This window comes from Excalfactoria chinensis, chromosome 4 (genome assembly GCF_039878825.1).
Source record: "Excalfactoria chinensis isolate bCotChi1 chromosome 4, bCotChi1.hap2, whole genome shotgun sequence".
Classification (NCBI taxonomy): Eukaryota; Metazoa; Chordata; class Aves; order Galliformes; family Phasianidae; genus Excalfactoria; species Excalfactoria chinensis.
The window spans coordinates 13861600-13880313 of record NC_092828.1 but is presented as its reverse complement, the minus strand read 5'-3'; the positions used below and the strand labels follow the sequence as shown (position 1 = coordinate 13880313).

Below are 18714 nucleotides of genomic sequence, written 5' to 3'. Positions count from 1 at the left end.
AAGAGACTAATGAGCAATCCAGTATCTGCCCACAGCTAGGGCAGGGACAACTGCAAAGAAGATAAGGCCAAATTCTTTCCTGTGGTGCCACATAATATAAGCAAGGGAACACAGCCAGCACATACAACATAGAAGGTTCAGGCTGGACATGAAGAAAAACAAACACACAAACACAATCAAACAAAATCACTAGAGGGCTACAGCAGCACCAGAACAGGTTATCATCCACAAGGGCTGTGGAAGCTCCCAGTTTTCAAGACTTAGCTAGCCAAGCACATGGCTGACCTCACATAGTGCAGCCAACAGCCCTGTCACTGTGGAAAACAGGGCTAGATGAACACCAGACAACGTTATCCACAGTATTTCCAAAATTGTACAAGTTTTTGTATTTCCTCGCCAAACAGCCAGTAAGCCAACTAGGAAAAATACCACTTTAAAACTCAGTTTTGAAGATCACGTCATATAAAATGAACTCGGAACAGGTGATGATGGGTTTATCCAACTCACTCTTAATGGGACAAAAAACAAACAAAACAACAAAAAAAGCAGTTCTTAAATTGAAATGAGCAAAGTCAATAAACATGAACTGGAACAGAAGTGTTTATCAAAGACGTACTTCTTAAATAGAAGTTTAACAAAAAAAAACTAATCTAAAATGTGGAAATGAGAAATGTTCATTGTGAAGAAGCCAGATCTGACTGAATCACCAAAGTATGTTTTAAAAAGACACAATCCAAAAGAAATGGAAGGAAGGAATTGTTCAAAGAAATTCATACAAGGTATAAAGCAACAGCTGCCAAAATTCAAGATGATTCTGATCCCGAGAAGGCAGTGAACACACTGAAATGCTACACGGCCAGACAAACTGCTAAAGAAAACAGAATATGTGACTTAACAGTAATAGTGGAGCTGCGATTAAACATCACTGAAGTACAAACCCAATACACATGGCATGAGAGTAAAATAGTTGACAGACAGGCAAGGACAGAGTGGGTTAACTGGAAAAATGTACTGAAATAGAATTGCAACACAAATTGGAGTAAAACATCAAGAGGTTTTAATACTCAGTGTCGCTGCTTGAGCCCTTTCAATGAACAACGGTAGAAAAGTTAATAAGAATAAGCCTGAACAACCTTCGTACTACCCTTCTGTATTTGAAATCACCTTTAAAAGGAACTATCATAGAACATTTGTGCCTACAGTAGTTGCTGTGTCGTATCCTTCTGCTTCCACAATACAGCTGTGCAAGCATTTCCTTTGAAGGAAGCTGTCTTAATTAGATTAAAATAACACCAGAAAAAACAGATGGAATACAATTCCCATTTTTTAAATGTCAGCAGATCGGTACATTCTTTAAGGGCCTAAACGTCTTGCAAGTCAAATATTAACATTAGAACTAGAAAAGAAAGAGGATGTTTTATTAGAGGCTGACATACTTGAAACAGTTTCAGAAAACAACCTACCTGGAAAAGTTTCTCACTGATTTCTCGTTCATATAAAGGGACTTGCTTATAGTTTCGGAACTCTGCCACCTCCTCGTTCCTGAGCTGCAAGAGTCGGAATCTCTTTGATCTATTAAATTCTTCATCAGAAACAAAATTAAACTCTTGCTGCAACTGTTCCAGTCTGAAGAAGTCAGGAACATGTGCCTCTCCACTACTGGCAACCTAAATCAGACAGAAAGTTAGTACTTGTTTTGTACTAATGAAGTCTGTAAAGTAACTTTTGCCCAGATGTACATGCATATTTTGCAAGAATGTTTTGGTTTCATGCAGGAGCAGTTAAGATGGACCAAACTGAGAACAAAACGTTACATGTTTTAAAGCAGGCTTTTGTTGAGCAAAGAGTGAGAACACAGAATACGCCTTGGAATACTGTAAAACTCTACCTCCCCTAAACAAAAACAAAACACTGAACGGTAAGAAAATTCAAACACAGCAGAGTGATCTACTGGAAAGGTGACCCTTTTACATAAGTTCAGCTACATGAACAGCTCTCCAATTTGATGTGCAGCAGTCTCAACTGCTGCAATAAACTAAAATTCGTGCAGCCTTGACTGATGAGCAACTTCCTACTTAATACATACAGGTGCAGAGGCAATACTCCTGCACCTTAAGGAAAAAAGAAATTCAAAGTGGTATAGTAACGTTTAGGTATGTAATTAATCAGATTGCATGTTCTCTATTACCTGTTTTTCACCACTAGAAATCCTACGGAACGAATGGATTAATGAATCCTATTCTTAATAGGCATTATTCTTCTTAGCATTCACACAAGTGCATCCATCAGAAATTTAAACTGGTTCTGGTGTTTCACAGCTCCATTAGCCCTATAGCCCTATATTAACCCCTCTGAAAAAACCCACTTACCATAATCATCTGCATCAGAGCTGCATTGTTTGGGTCATTTGGATCAAGTTTTGTTTCTGCTGCCCACTTAGCCAGTTTCTTCATGTCAGTTAAGCCTGATGTGCCAATGGATGCAATAGCATCAATATTTTTCAAAGCACTAAAAGACAACAGACAGAACCGGTATCAGATGATTCGACCTAAAACATTTAATAACAAAAATATACTTAATGCAATCTTGGAAAAATGAAACCAAAAGCTAATAAAAAACCCTATCGTCTGAAAACAATTACGCTGTTCTTAAACTACAAACCTCTCACACTAGGGAATCTTGCTATCCACTCCCTACCTGCTCATTTCCACCCCTATGCCATTTTTTACTTCAGCTGAAATGAAGTAGTTTGTTCCAACAGCACAGTGTAGAACAGTTGACAGAGGTGAAATTAGTTGTAAGCAAAGCAAACAAACATTAACAAAACACCAGAAAAGATAAAAAAAATCCCCACACACTCAACTCTTCAAACAGCTGTGATATGGAAGAAGGGAGCATCTTTAAAACCTGCATGTTTTGTGATTCTGCTTACATGGCACGCAGACTCAAAAGCGCAGCTATGCAGCAAATGGAATGGTGAACTACAAAGGAAAGAGGGGCAGAAAGATGCAGGAACTGCTAAAAGGAAACTCATGTACAAACTTTCCTACCACAGAAAACATTTATTCAGTTGCAGCCTTACCTGAAGCACTGAATTTGACTATATTTCTACAAAAACAAAATGTTTTTGCACGCTCTCCATGAGTTACGGTACTCGATAATGCAAACATTTATCATATCTACACTATCACGTTTCTATTTACTAGAAAGTAATACTTTTATGTTAGATGGACTCAGAGAAAGAAAATCATAGTTTGAGAACCCAAACTTAAAGGAACTTCCCAGACTTACAGCCCTTGCCCATGCGATGTCTAAAATCCCTTCTTTGGTCTGTCTCCTGTTCTGTTTCTAGACAGAACCTGGACCCAATTCACCCTCCTGCCAGGTCTGAAACTGCTGCCAGCACCCTGCTCTGCCTGCCACGTTCAGATCCTGTAGGGCCCCATGATGGCTGGCACTGAGTGCGCTGTGCTGGCTTGTCCTTGGCTTCTCACTTGTGTTCACCTACTTGTATTCACAGTAGTCAAGTATGGGAGGTAGTCAGGAGGACATCTGTACAATGATTTGCATATCTGCATGTTCATTAGCTGTATACCACACAAAGTGGATGGTGGCCTGGTTCTTGTTAGGGGTCCTTGCTCTCTACTTATCCGAGTATTCAATTTTTAAGAAAGCTTTAATAACTTACAGATCTTTCTCAAGCTTGGTTAGAACCAGCCAACCTAGCAGTCACTGCAGTAGCAGATCAAGCAGTGATGTTAAGATTGTATCACTAAAGCATCTTGAACAAATACGCACTGAATCACAGATGAGCTGAAAAGCCAACAGGCAAAGACTAACTTTAGGCATGAAAATCTTGCATCAGACTCACAGTTGACAATGGAAAGTCACAGACGGTGCTCATCTCTATAAGGTGATCCAAATAAGAATGTTTTACGCTGAATATCCTTCTGGATTTTCCCATTTGCCACAGCGACAAACTACTGTAATTTTAGTTTGTCAAGTCTGAGGTCAGCCTTTGGAAATGCATCTTTATGGCTTTTATCTTATGCTATTCTAGTCTCATTGAAGTCAGCAAGTTATTTATCTGCTGATCAGCCAATTACTCGAATGGCTGCAGCTTGAGTCCAAAATAGCATAAAAGTGATGCAAGTGCCATGGTCTAGCTTCTAAATAAGAAAAGTCTGATAGAATCCAATCAGCTGGAAAAATTACTTTCTCAGTTTAGTAAGTACGGTAAAATTCTTAAGGCTTTGGAGTGAAGTAACCTGAGGTCATTACAAAAGCACACCTTATGACTTCATCAGAATTACACACACAAAAAAGCAACAGTAAAATGGACAAGTAAGCTACAACATCCAGCATGAAGCCACAGGGCAAATCAGAATGTTTGGAGTGGAGGAATATAATAACATACTCATTTCTGCAGTTCAACACGCTTCTGATGGGACAAAATTCATTACAAATATTATCTTGGAATGGTACAGGTGTGACCAACTTCCTAACTTCTTTCTTACTTAAAACTCATTTATTAACTACTACTGTTTCCATATTATAGTTTTTATCATTAGTTGGAGAAATGGCATTTATAGCATGTGTTCCAATATCCTCCCCAAATGCACTTTGTATAAGAAAAAGGTGGAGCTTCTACTCTTCGCAAAAAAGGACTACAGGGAAGTTCCTTACCAACACAAAGCAAAATCTGGACTACATCTGTACCTTTGAGTACCATAAAAATGAATTTAATCAGCTTGAGCCTTATTTAATATTGCCTATAAATAACATAGTGAAAGACTTTAGTTAGAAATGTCATTTGTTTTACCAAAATAGCTAACATACAACATCCACAAGGTGAGGAATGAAGCATTTAAACTGTAGGAAAAATAAAAGCTATGACGATTCTTGACTATGAAAATAATCTATTCCAATAAATATTGCTTACAACACTTTTCCAGGAATCACTGAGAATCTGTATCACATTACCTTGGGATTCCCATGTTTTGCTGAGATACTGGAGGAATTAGGGGGACTCCTTTTTCTCCAACTGCCCAAGAAACACTATTCGATACCTTCCCAGAAGTCATTAAAGTCATTTGATTGCTACCATCAGCTTCAAACGAAAAGGATACATCTATCAAGGGAAAATAAAGCAGTATATTTATGTATGTTTATAGTACATCTACAGCATATTTAGCCATTGAAACAGCATCTAGATAGTTTTAAAAATGCTTCCCAAAAATACATAGTCAAATTACTCCTTCTGTATAAACACACAGGTTATATGAAACAATATGACTCTGTTGCGTGCTGCAGAGAAGGACTCCACTCTACAAAAGGAGAGAAAGATTCTATTCTGCCTACAGCAAGGCTTTCCATTGCGCCACAGAGAAACACCCCGTCTTGAAGACTAAGCCAAAGCTTTTTTTTGTCCCTGGTAATTTTTAGATTTGGTGTATATATTCTTTTTGTTAATGAGGCAGAAATTCCCAGTCAAAAGAATTATGCATATCTGAAACTTCACTCCTAAAGGTCTGTGGTACACAACTGTGTAGGCAGTCATCACAGTTAATGGCATTTTCACACTAATGTGTTAAAAATTTTTCCTTTCACACTCTCTTCCTGAGAGCTTTTTAGTTGTTGTTCTGCTCTATTTCTACCTGTATTTCATGCTCTGTGCCTTTATGTGTCAGTTATCCTATAACAGAGTTCAAACATGATATTAACTTAAAAGTTCTGCACGTTATACAGTTCTTGTTCTCTTTTTTATTACCTCTCCCTCACTTTAATTTCCCATTTTGAAATCCCAATGGTCAAATGTTTTACAGGACACCATTATACCAAATACTTCATCTGCATATACACTTATACAGTCAGTTCTTCAGTGCTCTGAAGTGTCAAAATTGCTGCAGCTATGCTGATTAACACCATATGCTTTCTCTGCTCTATCACAGGCCTGATTACTTAAGTACTAAATAAACAACTAAAAATAACCACAGAACTTCTACAGTTAGTAGAGCTTCTCTAATACTATAAGCCAAGTAAAAATACACACATTGGTGTTAACTGAATTTACTCTGAAACCTAAGCCAGCCTGTTACTTCTACGTGGCTTCAGCAAAATGAGCAGCACTGAAGTACTGAACTGAGGAAGGGGGACGTTCCCTACCACTCCCAACTCCTTCATGGTCCAGCACCACACGCTGATTGCTGCTGAACTCTATCTCCTCCATGGGAGCGCTGCCTGTCAGAACTGTCGTCTCAGGAACTGGTACAAAAACTTCAGCCAGCAAGTTGGTGCTGCCCATACCCGTTGTCTCATAGATCTAGAAAAATCCATGGCAACAGACATTAAATAAGTAAATAAATAAATTCTTCACGATGAATTGATAAGAAGTTGAAAGCTGAAAGAAGCAAAAACATTGTTAATTAAAAGAATCATGACGAAATACATGTTTGAGCTTCACAGCTTTGGACAAAAGGTTTTGTTATGACTTAAGCATTAATAATTCACTTAAAGCAATTAAATTCATTTGCTTTTTAAAACGTATAATTAGTGGACATTTCAGCTACTAACAGCTAACTTGGACTGAGTTCCTAGTACTATACCCCCCTCACCTTTTAACATACAGGCCTGGGAATAGTATGGCAAACTCCGGGCTTTAAAGAGCATCACCATACAATGTGCATCTGCTTGGTATAAAGATTCTGTCTCATGACAGACTAAGTAAGACACACAGTTCAGTTCTGGCTATACAGCAGGCTGCTTTGCTCTTACTTGGCCAATTTCAGGCACAGAGAGTTTAAGAGCAATTTCTGAGTCCCTGTTTAAATGTTTTTAATCAAAGTAGATGGTAAATTGGAAACTGCTTGTACTGAGGTTATTTTTCCTCTTTCCCAACAAACATTATAGTGTTTTTACGATGTGGATATAAATGTACTAAGAAGAATATTTTGGAAACTTTACCTGCAATAAAAAAAATCAGGCTTTCTAATAGAGGCAGCTTTACTTTATTTAATCATGTCCCAGTTACTAACTTCCCCCATGCAGCCCACAGTCATAGGCATGTATATTCATAGTAACGTAAGTATTATACATGTTAGAACTTTGAGAGCTATAAAAGATGGATACTTTAGAAAGGGTCCTTCTTTCCAACACTGCTGCAAAGCAAAACATAAGCATTACAGAAGGAACCTCGGTTCATATTACCTTTTCATATACCACTATCATAAATCATGACCCACCTGTAGCTTCAAACTCTCTGGCCAGTTGAATATTTGTAAGTTGAAAATCTGTCCAAAATGAACTCTGAAATCTGAACTCAGAGGTTGAGTAACAGTCCTTGATACTTCTTTGGAGTTGAAAAAGACTTTTATAAATGCAGAGCGTTTGTTTACGTCTTCTCGCCTTAAAACCTCTGCCCTGTAAATGTGTCAAACGAGTGGTGAGCTTCAGAAGCAGAAGGTTAAGATTTTAATCATTAAGCCAAACAGAATGGCAAGCACACATTTTGGAAGCTGTAGAGGTAAGAATCAAATAAATAACAGTGGATAATCACTGTAAGAAGCGTATTACAACATTCATCTTACCGAGGACACTGCTCACTTGGAGTTATGCTTCCTGACAAGACTAGTTCAGGAATTAAAGCAGGTTCTCCAGGTTTCCTTCTGCAGTTGTTAGCTTTTTCTCTAACCTGCTGCTCTATTTCCAGGCTATCGACCATTTTAGGTGGGATGGGTTTTACAGGTTCCTCACCACAATCATAATCTTCTATTGATTCTTCTTCTTGATGGTCCTTCTTCTTACTTTTCTTTTTGGACTTCTGCATATAGAAATAACAACGTTTTATCAAAATGTACTATTTTGATCAGTATGGCTTTTTTTCTCTTGCTCTCAATACACAGCATGTGCTGAGCAGGAAATCACAGTGTAATTTTACAAATCACTGCACAGAAAGGTTTCTTTTATTCTGCAGTACTGTTTAAGATTTGGAATTCAGCAATGCATTCCACTGACAGGCTTCAAGAATATGATGTGCTTCAAACAAAACATTTGTTTAATGCTTGTTTAATGTACAACACAACTGTTTCTTGTATGTTTTGCTCAGCAGCAGATATCTCCTTCAAATTCCCACGTGTGTTCTCTTGGGAGTGAAGAAAGGTTACTCAAACAGCAGCTATAGTTTTTTGAGATGCACTGTCTGCATAGATGGACAAAGCGAACGCACATGCAGTAATAACTTCTTAGCTTAGCAGCATCTTCATAATAAAGTGCAAAATGTTGCCCTCTCTGCACCATCTACAAAAGTAAATGAGCAGAATGCAATGCACTTCTCAGTTTCTCCTGAACAACTCCAGCATTCATATGCATGTTCAAGCTTTAGACGACTGTGAGCAACTTCACTCTTCCACACTTACAGATTAATTGGATGTTCAGGTAATCCAAACCAACCACACCGTGTTTTTCCATGCAATAACCAGCATGTTCCATGTAGACAGAATATATTCAAATACACTCGAAAATTCAGCCATGCCCATTCTGACATTGACTTTCCTCTGTATTACAAGGATAAGCTTCGAACATACTTAGCAATAATCTAATTTTTGTGAAGCAATGATGTCAACAGTGATTTAAACAAACCTGTGCCTTCTTCCAGGATTTCCACTCTTGTAGCTCAGCTTTATACTCCTCCATTTTCTTTTCGTATTCTTCCATGTATTCTTCTTGTAATTCATTTATCTCAGCCTGAATTTCTGCTTCATATGCTTTCTCATCTGATCTCTGATCAAATTCCTCCCTTCAAAACAATTGTATAGACATGATGTGTAAATTAATATAAACATTACATTAAAGATTATCATATGTAGCATAAATCCACTTCTCCATGAATTAATTCCATCATAACAAAAGCACTGCGTGTTGAAAAATACTAGGACAGTCTACAAGAGCTGACAGCAGATAACTACCATCCAAAAGGAATTTAATTACTTTTTCTTTACTTGTTAGACCTTAAAAGTTTCTCTTTGTTACAGTCATTACATTCTTCCCTACTCCCAAGTCTGGCAAGCCCAACCAGCAACAGACACTACTCAGCTCCTTACTTTTGCACCCTTCACATCCCAAAACAGCTCATCGCCCTAAAACCTCACTGCTGGCAAATGAAATACAAAGAATGTTATCAAAACATACTTCCTCAGATAAAGCTTCATGGGTGTGTTAGTGAACTTCTGAAATTCACGGAGGGACTTCATTTGCTTCCAAACTTTTATAATACTTTTAAGCAACATTCTATCTTTTTCTTGTTCAGCATCACGAAGTCTTCTGGTTTGCCTAGAAATATTAAACACGTGTACAAAATCAGAGTTGTATGACTCAGTGGAACAATACAGTGAAAAGCTTAGATACCAAAAGCCAATTGATGTGGTTTCCAATGTGACTGATGGCTGCAGTGGTTTAAATCCAATGTACATAAAAACCAGATGAACTTGAAGATGACGGGACTTGGTTTCCTTCACTATCAATACTCTAGGCTCTAGTCTCATGAACTTAGGACAATCTGACTTCAATTACAGTTCATTCTCTAGAGACTTCGGAGTCTTCTGAAATGCTTATTACAGCTGTACATCATTAAAAACATTTTAAAGTCAATGCCTGTAAACAACAGCCCAGGAAACTAATGCTGCTGCTATGAAGTAATGCTTATTAGAATCATACATTACAAAATATGTTTTACACTTAACATGCTTCTAGTTCCACTAAAAAGCACTCGTAAAGATGAAGTAATGTAGTAATGTATAAAGTAAATCTAAGTAGCCCTACAAGATTCTTCACACAAACAAAATTAACAGGGCTCTTTTGCCTCAGACTTGGTATTTCACATTTCTACCCTTCAAAATGTTTGTACAACAGATATTCATTAGCACCTTCAATGATGTAAAATTGACACCAGAGTGTCAAGAACAACAGACTCTTTCCAGTACTACCCTGGTAGCTAAATATGCCTAACACTAGTAATTTGGGGTAAAGGAAAGAAAATAAGATGTCAAGTAAAACATTATTACTTGTAATACTTGGAGAGCATGGAAGAAGGTAGCAAGAAGAAGAGCACAAGCAGAGGTAGCAAAAACAATAAACAAAGTTGAAATTCAGACTTTCTGGAAAGCAAGATGAGCAAGTGCTCCATTTCATTAGCTAGCAGTTACTACTTATCCATCTAGCTTGAAATTCCTTTCTTTTTTTGTTCTAAAAGATGAAGTCAGTAGACAAGAAGATGCTTAAAGACAGCATCAGTAATTATGCCCATGTAATTTATCCTACAATGAAGCAGGACCTTTCAGTAGAGATTCCCCTCTTCTGAAATACATCAGCCAGAAGAGCAGGAAACCTTCAATCTGCTGCATGCAATGATTTTCTCTTCAGCAAATGGAGACAGAAGGGCTGAAATTGCTCATTTGCAAAGCTTTTCTGCACTCAGATGACACTCCTTGCTCAAATCAACAGAAAACTACAGCTCTGATGTTTAGACAGTGAAGAGAACACAGCAATTACGTTATTGGAGGGTGGAGGAAGTAGTTAGAAAGATTATTTTCCATGCTACGCTCTCTTCACATCTGCAGTTTTTCATGAGTACGCTACACTGATCTTTAGGGAAATGAAATCTTAAAACTGAGACAAGGCAGATCAGATGTTTTTACCTACATATGTGGTCCCAGTTAGGTGAAAAACCATGACAGTAACAATCCTGAGCCTACCCGAGCCTCACGTGTAACAGCTCCCAGCAACAGAGCTGTTGCCAAGAAGAATGAGATATGAAATCCCAAGAGTAACCCCAGCCAAGCTCATCTCACATTACTTACGTAACACTGATCTCACTGATTTCAGTCAAGTTTTTCCTTATTCACAGTAGTGCAACACTAAGCTAAAGCAGGCACACAAGACCTAGGAAAGCCTTAAGATATCCAGAAGGAATTCTCTAATTGGGATTAACAACAAAGCAAGGCTCAGGGTTGGTACCAGAATACAAGAGCCACCCTTTCATAGTAAACGCTCTCATTTCTAATCTGCTTTCCCTGGTAAGAGCTCCTGTCTCTAAGGTATTGCATGGTAACTGCACACCTTTTCTTCCTATCATATGTGCTGGAATACTAATAAAAATTACTGTTTTTCAATGGGAGACTTTGTCCTTCAGTATGAACAATACAGTGTATATTCCAGTATGTCCTGCACAGATAATAATATATGGCAAGTTAGCATACATAGAGGATGAAAATGTGAAGAAGCAACTCCCAAACTAAGAGTAGCATGGATGTGCAAGTATAAGCTGGTGAAGACTCGTAACAGAACTGTGATTCAAAAAAGAATATGGATTTTCATTTAAATTGTATTATAAACTTCACTTATGTGAACCACTATAACATTTTAGACTTGTTGTTGTTATTGCCCAGTTTCAGACTTTTGATAAACTTTCAGATTTTTAAGTATACAAAAGGGCAGTTCCAAAAGTAATGCCCCCTATTTCACTGTGTTATCCCTCGACATCAGAGGTGGATGTGGGTGGTATGGCAGTGGAGGTTGACCCTTCCCACCAATATTCCGTTTTCTTGCTGTGAGACAGATGGCAGCAGAGGAGCAGTTTGACAAAAGGGCACTTGATACGGAAGTGCAGATGAAGCAAAAGCTCTTAGAACTTAATTCCTCCAGGGACAAACAATGACACCTGCTGACACTCACTGAATGTTTATGGAGACCAAACAGTGGCTGCGAGTGTGACGGTGGGGTGCTTCAGCAGTGGTGTCAGCAACATGAAGGACAAGCCACATTCCAGAGGAGCATGCACAGCTGTTATACTACAAGCTGCAGAGCATCTTGATCAGCTCATCCATACAGATTGGTTATGTTGAAAAATAGTGCTTTGTAGATGAGAGTTTTCTCTCTCAGAGCGCTATTGTGTTCTTCATACGTTTTAGGTTCCAGGGAAATAAATAGGAAGCATTACTTCCAGAGTGACCTATGTACTAGTAAAAAGGCTGTTCAGCTTAGATTTCCAAAATAATTTAGTTCTTATCATGCTGCTTATACTTACGGCTCACCATCTGCCAAAATAAATACTAACTTTCACTACCAAGCCAAAAACTGGAAGATACTTTTGCTATCCAGTTACTGTCCAAGGACAATAGCCATGATATCATAAAAGAAAACTCCACCATTTTGTATTAACCCACTGGCAAAAAAAATGACCCACACACCTAAGAATGCAGAGTGAATCAAGAGAACGGTTTTGATGCCAAGTGCCTTGTGTAATGAGAACAAGGAAGATGGGAAAAAAAAACAAGCTTTTTTTGTCTGTTCAAACAATTACATCACTTGCAGCATTGTGTCAGCTTCCATGTGTCAGCTGATCTTATTCTAACTGAGCTTTAATTGTGCAGAGAACATCAGTAATTTCTAAGTAACCAATAAGAGGTAATCAAGTTAGACTACTTTTGAATATAAGATTTCTATCCACACTATATTTTCTTCACAGAATCATAGAATTACTCGGGTTGGAAAAGACCTTGAAGATCATCAAGTCCAACCACAGCCTAACCATAGTACCCTAACTCTAACAACCCTCTGCTAAATCATATCTCCGAGCACCACATCCAAACTGCTCTTAAACACATCCAGGGATGGTGACTCAACCACCTCATGTTTTTTTTTACTCAGCCTAATGGTAAAATTTCTTACGCCTTCAAAATTCTTCTAGAACCATTTCCAAGAACATAGAAGTTCAACGTGAATTATATTCTGTTCCAGCACAGAAAGGAAAAGTAAAACAGTTTTTAAAAGCATTGAGTTAACAAATCCATACCTACCTGATTTCAATTTTGTATTCAGGTATGCTCTGTTGTGCTGTAGGACCAGAAGCACCAGCACTGTCTATGCTACATTGCACAGCATTCCTCAAAGCACGCAGCTTAAATGAACAAACAAGAGAATTAACAGATAGTGTGACATTTATGAGGCATATGGTATAATACACCTCTGAAAAGTCTTGCTTCTTTAATTATAGGATTATGGTTTTGCCACGTCTGTGAGGTGCTGGTTGCTTAAGGTGGAATTCTAATTTGGATCCCTGGATCCAAAAAATTTAAGTGTAACATACTGCATTTTACAACTGAAAGACCAGAAGGTCTGAAGACAAGACAGGCCTGGGAACAACAGCATGGGTTCAAACATACTTCTGAAACCATAATTTGATTACAAGGGGCCAGGCCTTCAATTACTATTAGAAAGCAGGCATCACAGAATTACAGAGGTTGGAAGGGACCTCTGCAGATCATCAAGTTCAACCCCTCTGCTCAAGCACATTTCCTATGTTAGGTTACACAGGAAGGGGTCTGGACACATCTTGAATATCTCCAGATGAGGAGACTTCACGCTCCCCCTAGACAGTCTGTTCCAGCTTATTATTATCATCTCTATGCAACTTTCTGTGTTCCAGTTACTGCTTGTTACCCCTGTCACTGCCAACCACTAAAAAGAGCTTGGCCTCATCCATTTGCCTTCTGTGCTTTTGATATTTATAAACAGTGATGAGACCTCCTCAATAGAGAGATTAAATAGAAGACACATTCTCTTAAAGTAGTTGTTGTAGTTTCTCTTAATGATAATACTGAATGTAAAACCAGAATAGCTAGCAGATCTGCTGGAAATGAAAGCAAATACAACCAAAATAGGAGCAATGAAATTACAGTCAAGGAACAGTTTGTTTAGACAAACTGTCCAAACAAGAAAGATCATACAAATAAAGACAAGTGAGTATATTGCTGGAAACATACATTGGCTACTACAAATGAATCCCACTGGCATTTGAAGAAAAAGAAGATTTCAAAACAGATTTTGAAATAAAGAATAACTGATTCCAAAATGAGGACTGAAATTTCCTAATATTTAACCTAAACCTCCCCTGTCCCAGTTTAAAACCATTCCCCCTTGTCCTATCACTATCCACCCACGTAAACAGTCATTTCCCCTCCTGTTTATATACTCCCTGCAAGTACCAGAAGGCCACAAAAGATCTCCCAAAAATACCTTGTCTGTGAGAAGTTCAGTAAGATTCTTCTGTTTTCTGGCTAAATACTGATCGTATAACTGAGCCAGTTTAGCTGCTAACACATGTTCACGGCTAAAACAGGGATGATGAGTGAATATTAGTCCAGAAATATCAATATCCAGTTGAAACGACCCCTGAAAATCTCCAGGTCCAACGAGATACTGATTGGCAGCTGTTGTTTTCATTGCCTGAAAGAAACAAAGAGACAAACAACAACAACAAAAAGGATTTTTAGGTCCCAAGACTGAGACTTAAACTGTAGAAGACTTCAGGCTGCCAGTAATAACATATATTAAAAACTCCTACCTTTCTATAGATTGTTTCAAGTTCTGGTGCAATGCCTTCTTCCAATGAGAATACTGGAGGCCTAGTAGAAGACTGTTTAATTGGATTAGGCAATGCTAAGACTCTGCCATCATCCCCAAACCACTCTCTCCCCTACAAATGGAGATAAAATATATTGTTTATTCCATACCTAAATGACTTGCAAAAAACAATTATGAAAGAACAGGAGACTATGAGCTATTTCTGACTAAAGATAAGCTTTGAAATCACAGAACCAAGAGTTTGCTCAAAGATATTTACTTAATTTTTTCTTTCAGTGTTCTTTCAATGTTAACAGACTTGGAAAAGAAAAAAAGAAAACAAAAATCAACAGTAGTTAATATTTAAGAAAATACAATGTTTAAATGGGTAGAATTCAAAGAATTGCAGTTTGACACAAGACCGCCACCCACATCTTTAAATTGGAATATAAAAATTATAAAGCAATCACAGAAATCACAGAAATTTTCAGGTTGGAAAACACCTAGAAGATCATCTAGTCCAACCATTACCAATACTTCCCAACTAAACCATATTCCTCAATGCAACATCCAAACGTTTCTTGAACACTCCCATGGTCGGTGACTCTACCACCTCCCTGGGCAGTGCATTCCAATGCCTGACTACCCTTTCTGAGAAGAAATACTTCCTAATGTCCAGAAAACTAAAAACTAAAACTAAACAACAGCTCAGAGGGATCATCTATCCAAGCACCTCTCAACTTTTCTAGTCTAAAACCTGAAGCCTGAACTAATTAAAGAACAGCAACTATAAAAGCAGGTGAGGTGATGATTGCTATCCACACTCCACAGATGAACCACTGATCTAATTCATCCCTTTGCTCTCACGAACACAATCCAAGTAAAGTTTAAACCAGTACTGTTGCTGAAAGATGGTAGGCTGCCCTCTCATGCACACCTGTGTTAAGATGACTCTCCAACACAGATGATATCCCACACTGCTTTTGTTATGATCTTCTAGTACATCACTACAACGCTCAGTCCTGATTTTAAGTCTTTATACATACCACTTGCTCTCTTCTATGGCACATACAAGCAAAGTGATTTGTCCCTCAGCAAGCTTTGAGTAAAGCCAGGAAGACATCAGTTTTCTAAGGCCCAGTCTGGCACTCTGCCTATTGGGAAACACTAAAATACAGTCCAACAAAAATCCAATTTCTTGAAGTCCAATATAGCTAAACATTTTGAAGATGAAAGCCCCGAATCACCACGACCTTCTACTTACTGACAGCCTATATAATAGCAAAATAATATTGATAAATAAGAAATGTGAAGAAGACAGTTAAGAATACAATGATGACTTACTTTGTCCTGTCTCAGAATTCTGTTTTCTAAAATATTTTGATTAGATGGTGATACAAAGGGCCTTTCTTCTGCGTAAAGACCCTCATCCTCAAGGTACCTAGGCTGCATGTTTTCAGGTATCTTCTGAGAAGTAGGCACTAATAAGAAATTACACATAAAAGCACATAAAATATCTTAAAATTGCTGTTCTAGTTCTGTAATTCCATAACAGCCTCTGCTGTGCATTCTTTAAGCAAATGGTACTCCATGTAAAGCGTGCTGCCAGCAGTATATTCCTAAGTAAAATAAATTGTAAAAAGTATATAACTGAAATAGATCAATTTTCTTTTTCTGGACAGATGCACAGGTTAATTCTATCATAAAAGTATCATGGATCTTCCAAATAGATAATTAAACATTTACTTTAAACACTCTTTAAATAGTTTAGTGGAGTTTAGTTTTAATAGTTTCTTCCCTAACCCTGTAAAACCTTTCTAGCAGTAACAACTGATTACATGAACATTTTGAAGCCATTCTTGAATAAAGTAAAGCTTTAACTATTATTAGTTTGGTTCAGGCTACTCTTGTACAAAACCCAGAACATGCATAAAAACTCAAGTTAACCAGGAACAGCAGGCAGGATTCTTTAAACACCATTTGCATCATGACTTCACTAGTGTGTACGGGCCTAGTCCTTTTTTAAAGAGCACTTTCTGCCTACATCCAAGAAGTAATTATACCAATAAACACAGTAAGTACAGCGACCCCCTGCATCAGAACACACTGGAAGCAGTCAGAATTCAGACGCAAGATACAAATGAGGAACCGAATGTCAAAATTTGGGTCTTTCGTTCCAAGCTGTCCTGGTATCATTTTAGTTACATACCACTACAGAAGTCCTTTCTGTTTCTTTCACTTCAAATATTAAATAGCAAGTGATACCCTCACAACACAGAAATCCTAATGTTACATACATAGAATCACAGAATCATTATATTATTCTTGGCAAGCTTGTCATATGGAAAAAATTACAGATGTGGTCAAGTAAGTACTGTATATTATGCAGCGCATGAATCGCTTTTAGTACCATGTACACACTGTAACCTATTTTATATGCTAAATAACATAACAGCTAAACCCCAGTGAAAAAAGGGGCCAGCCACCTTCCTTTACTACAGAAGGCACTATGTTATACTCCGGAGCAACCAATGCGGCAGCATAGCAGATGGTGATCTGTGAAGGTGTGCATATGACTGGTTAACCCGTTTTGTCGGACCTTTTCAGACACGGACTTAACTGGATGATCAGTGTCAGACACAGCCATTAAATCTCTCCCTGATGCCAGTCAGATACAAGATTTTTCAGTACACCAAAGAGTGCAATGCCATACAAAATCTAGGAATAAAATTGTATGTGCCATCTTCATACCTGTTTGCATGCTGGGAATGAACAGAAATTCTTTTTCTTTTTGCACTTGTTCGGAGTATCTTTCACACTCCACGGGCTTCATTACTAGAAAATCTTCATCTGTCTGTCCCATAATGAACAAATCAGCATCTTTAACTAGGTGCGCATCTTCATCCTATAGTTCAGGTGCAAACATCACCATTAGTTCACCTATTTCTTAAAGCAGGAATTTTAGAAAGTATACTTTCAGCACATCTAAGGAAACAAAAGCTGCCATCTTCTACTGGATAATTAAAATTAATTCAAGTCTGATTAAAATTATGAACATTTACTCTATAGCTCACACCATTTCATCCTCCTCTTGCTCTTCCTCATGAGTTTCTACATATTCTTCTGCCTCTTCTTCATTCAATTCACTCCTTTTCCGCGCTCCAGCCTTTACAACTTCTGGTTCAGGATCAAAATTTAAGGTAAAGAAATTATACGCTTCTTCAGCAGAAGGATAATCATTCTGGGCCTGTGAAAAGAAAAAAAGTCATATAAAGAGGTTTTTAAAGAAACATAAAGAAGCAAAACTATCTTTCCATTACCATTAGCAGTAATGGCAGGTATAAACACTTGTTACTGGACAGCTATTTGTTCTGGAAGAGGCCCCACACAAATGCTCTTAAGGACTGAAACCTTTTTTAATGATAGACTATCAGTGAGAAAAACAAAGTATCAAATTCTGGCTATAATGCAGATATCACGATATAATGATGGATAATAAAAATACAGATGAATCACTTAAGGATAAATTTGTAATTGTATTTTGCCTGTGAAAGTCTGAGGCACCTCTGAGTGTTAAGATGAAAGCTCCAACAGAAGAATTAACACAAACATTTTTTGACTATAAACATTTGTGTTCCTTCTATTATGAGTTGGTGCATTCGAGAGAGAGGATTTTAAAAGAAGGAACATTTTCCCTCCAAGCTCCACAAATCACATACAGATGGATTTACCTCGCTTTTAAAAATTAAATAACCCCATGTCATTCTTATGTTTGGTTTCCATTTCATACTCCAACTCTAGGCACGTAGTGTTGATGAATTTTGCTCAAGACCAAATTCTGCTTGCTTACTTGAACAGAATTACAAAGCCTTATAATGCTTAAAAAAAATTAACATCAGCTATTGAAATGAAAGAATTAATGTTTACCTGTGACTTCTGCTTGAGTTTTTTCACAGAATCAGAAAACTTTACTTTTGATGATAACAGAGATTCATCCCTTTGCATCTCTCCAAGTTCATCACCAGACTGCACCAAAAAAAAAAAAAATAAGTTGTAACACAATGGTTCATCAGAAAAGCAAGCAACCAGCAAATCACAGCTGAATACTGAGATCAGAATATACTGAGAGGGGGTAAGGAGAAATCTGCCCATCCCAGGGACTGCAGAAAGGAGAGGCTGACAGACAGCACCAGTCTGGGAGCTGTGGCAAGGGTGCTATTGCCCAACAACACTGCCCATGGAAAGAATCAAAGAGCCCAGGGCCAGCTACTTCTACTGTCCCTGTTGAAATGAGGAATAATATATTTGCCCTTAATC

At 37.8% G+C, this 18714-nt stretch overlaps 1 protein-coding gene across 3 annotated transcripts in view; it reads right to left on the bottom strand.

Annotated features, from left to right (window-relative positions):
• CC2D2A (coiled-coil and C2 domain containing 2A) overlaps positions 1–18714 on the bottom strand; it is a 39675-nt gene that overhangs the window by 16576 nt on the left and 4385 nt on the right. For 2 of the 3 annotated variants that reach the window (XM_072336096.1, XM_072336097.1), the window contains exons 4-18: positions 18325–18423; positions 17474–17644; positions 17149–17302; positions 15742–15878; positions 14399–14530; positions 14071–14280; positions 12852–12952; positions 9187–9327; positions 8638–8794; positions 7587–7819; positions 7242–7419; positions 6166–6322; positions 4984–5131; positions 2370–2508; positions 1464–1667 (exon numbers count right to left, since the gene is read on the bottom strand). In XM_072336096.1, coding sequence (XP_072192197.1) covers positions 1464–1667; positions 2370–2508; positions 4984–5131; positions 6166–6322; positions 7242–7419; positions 7587–7819; positions 8638–8794; positions 9187–9327; positions 12852–12952; positions 14071–14280; positions 14399–14530; positions 15742–15878; positions 17149–17302; positions 17474–17644; positions 18325–18423 — 2361 coding nt within the window. Of the gene's footprint in view, positions 1–1463; positions 1668–2369; positions 2509–4983; positions 5132–6165; positions 6323–7241; positions 7420–7586; positions 7820–8637; positions 8795–9186; positions 9328–12851; positions 12953–14070; positions 14281–14398; positions 14531–15741; positions 15879–17148; positions 17303–17471; positions 17645–18324; positions 18424–18714 lie in introns of those variants that run through there. The other variant, XM_072336098.1, reaches the window with a different exon arrangement.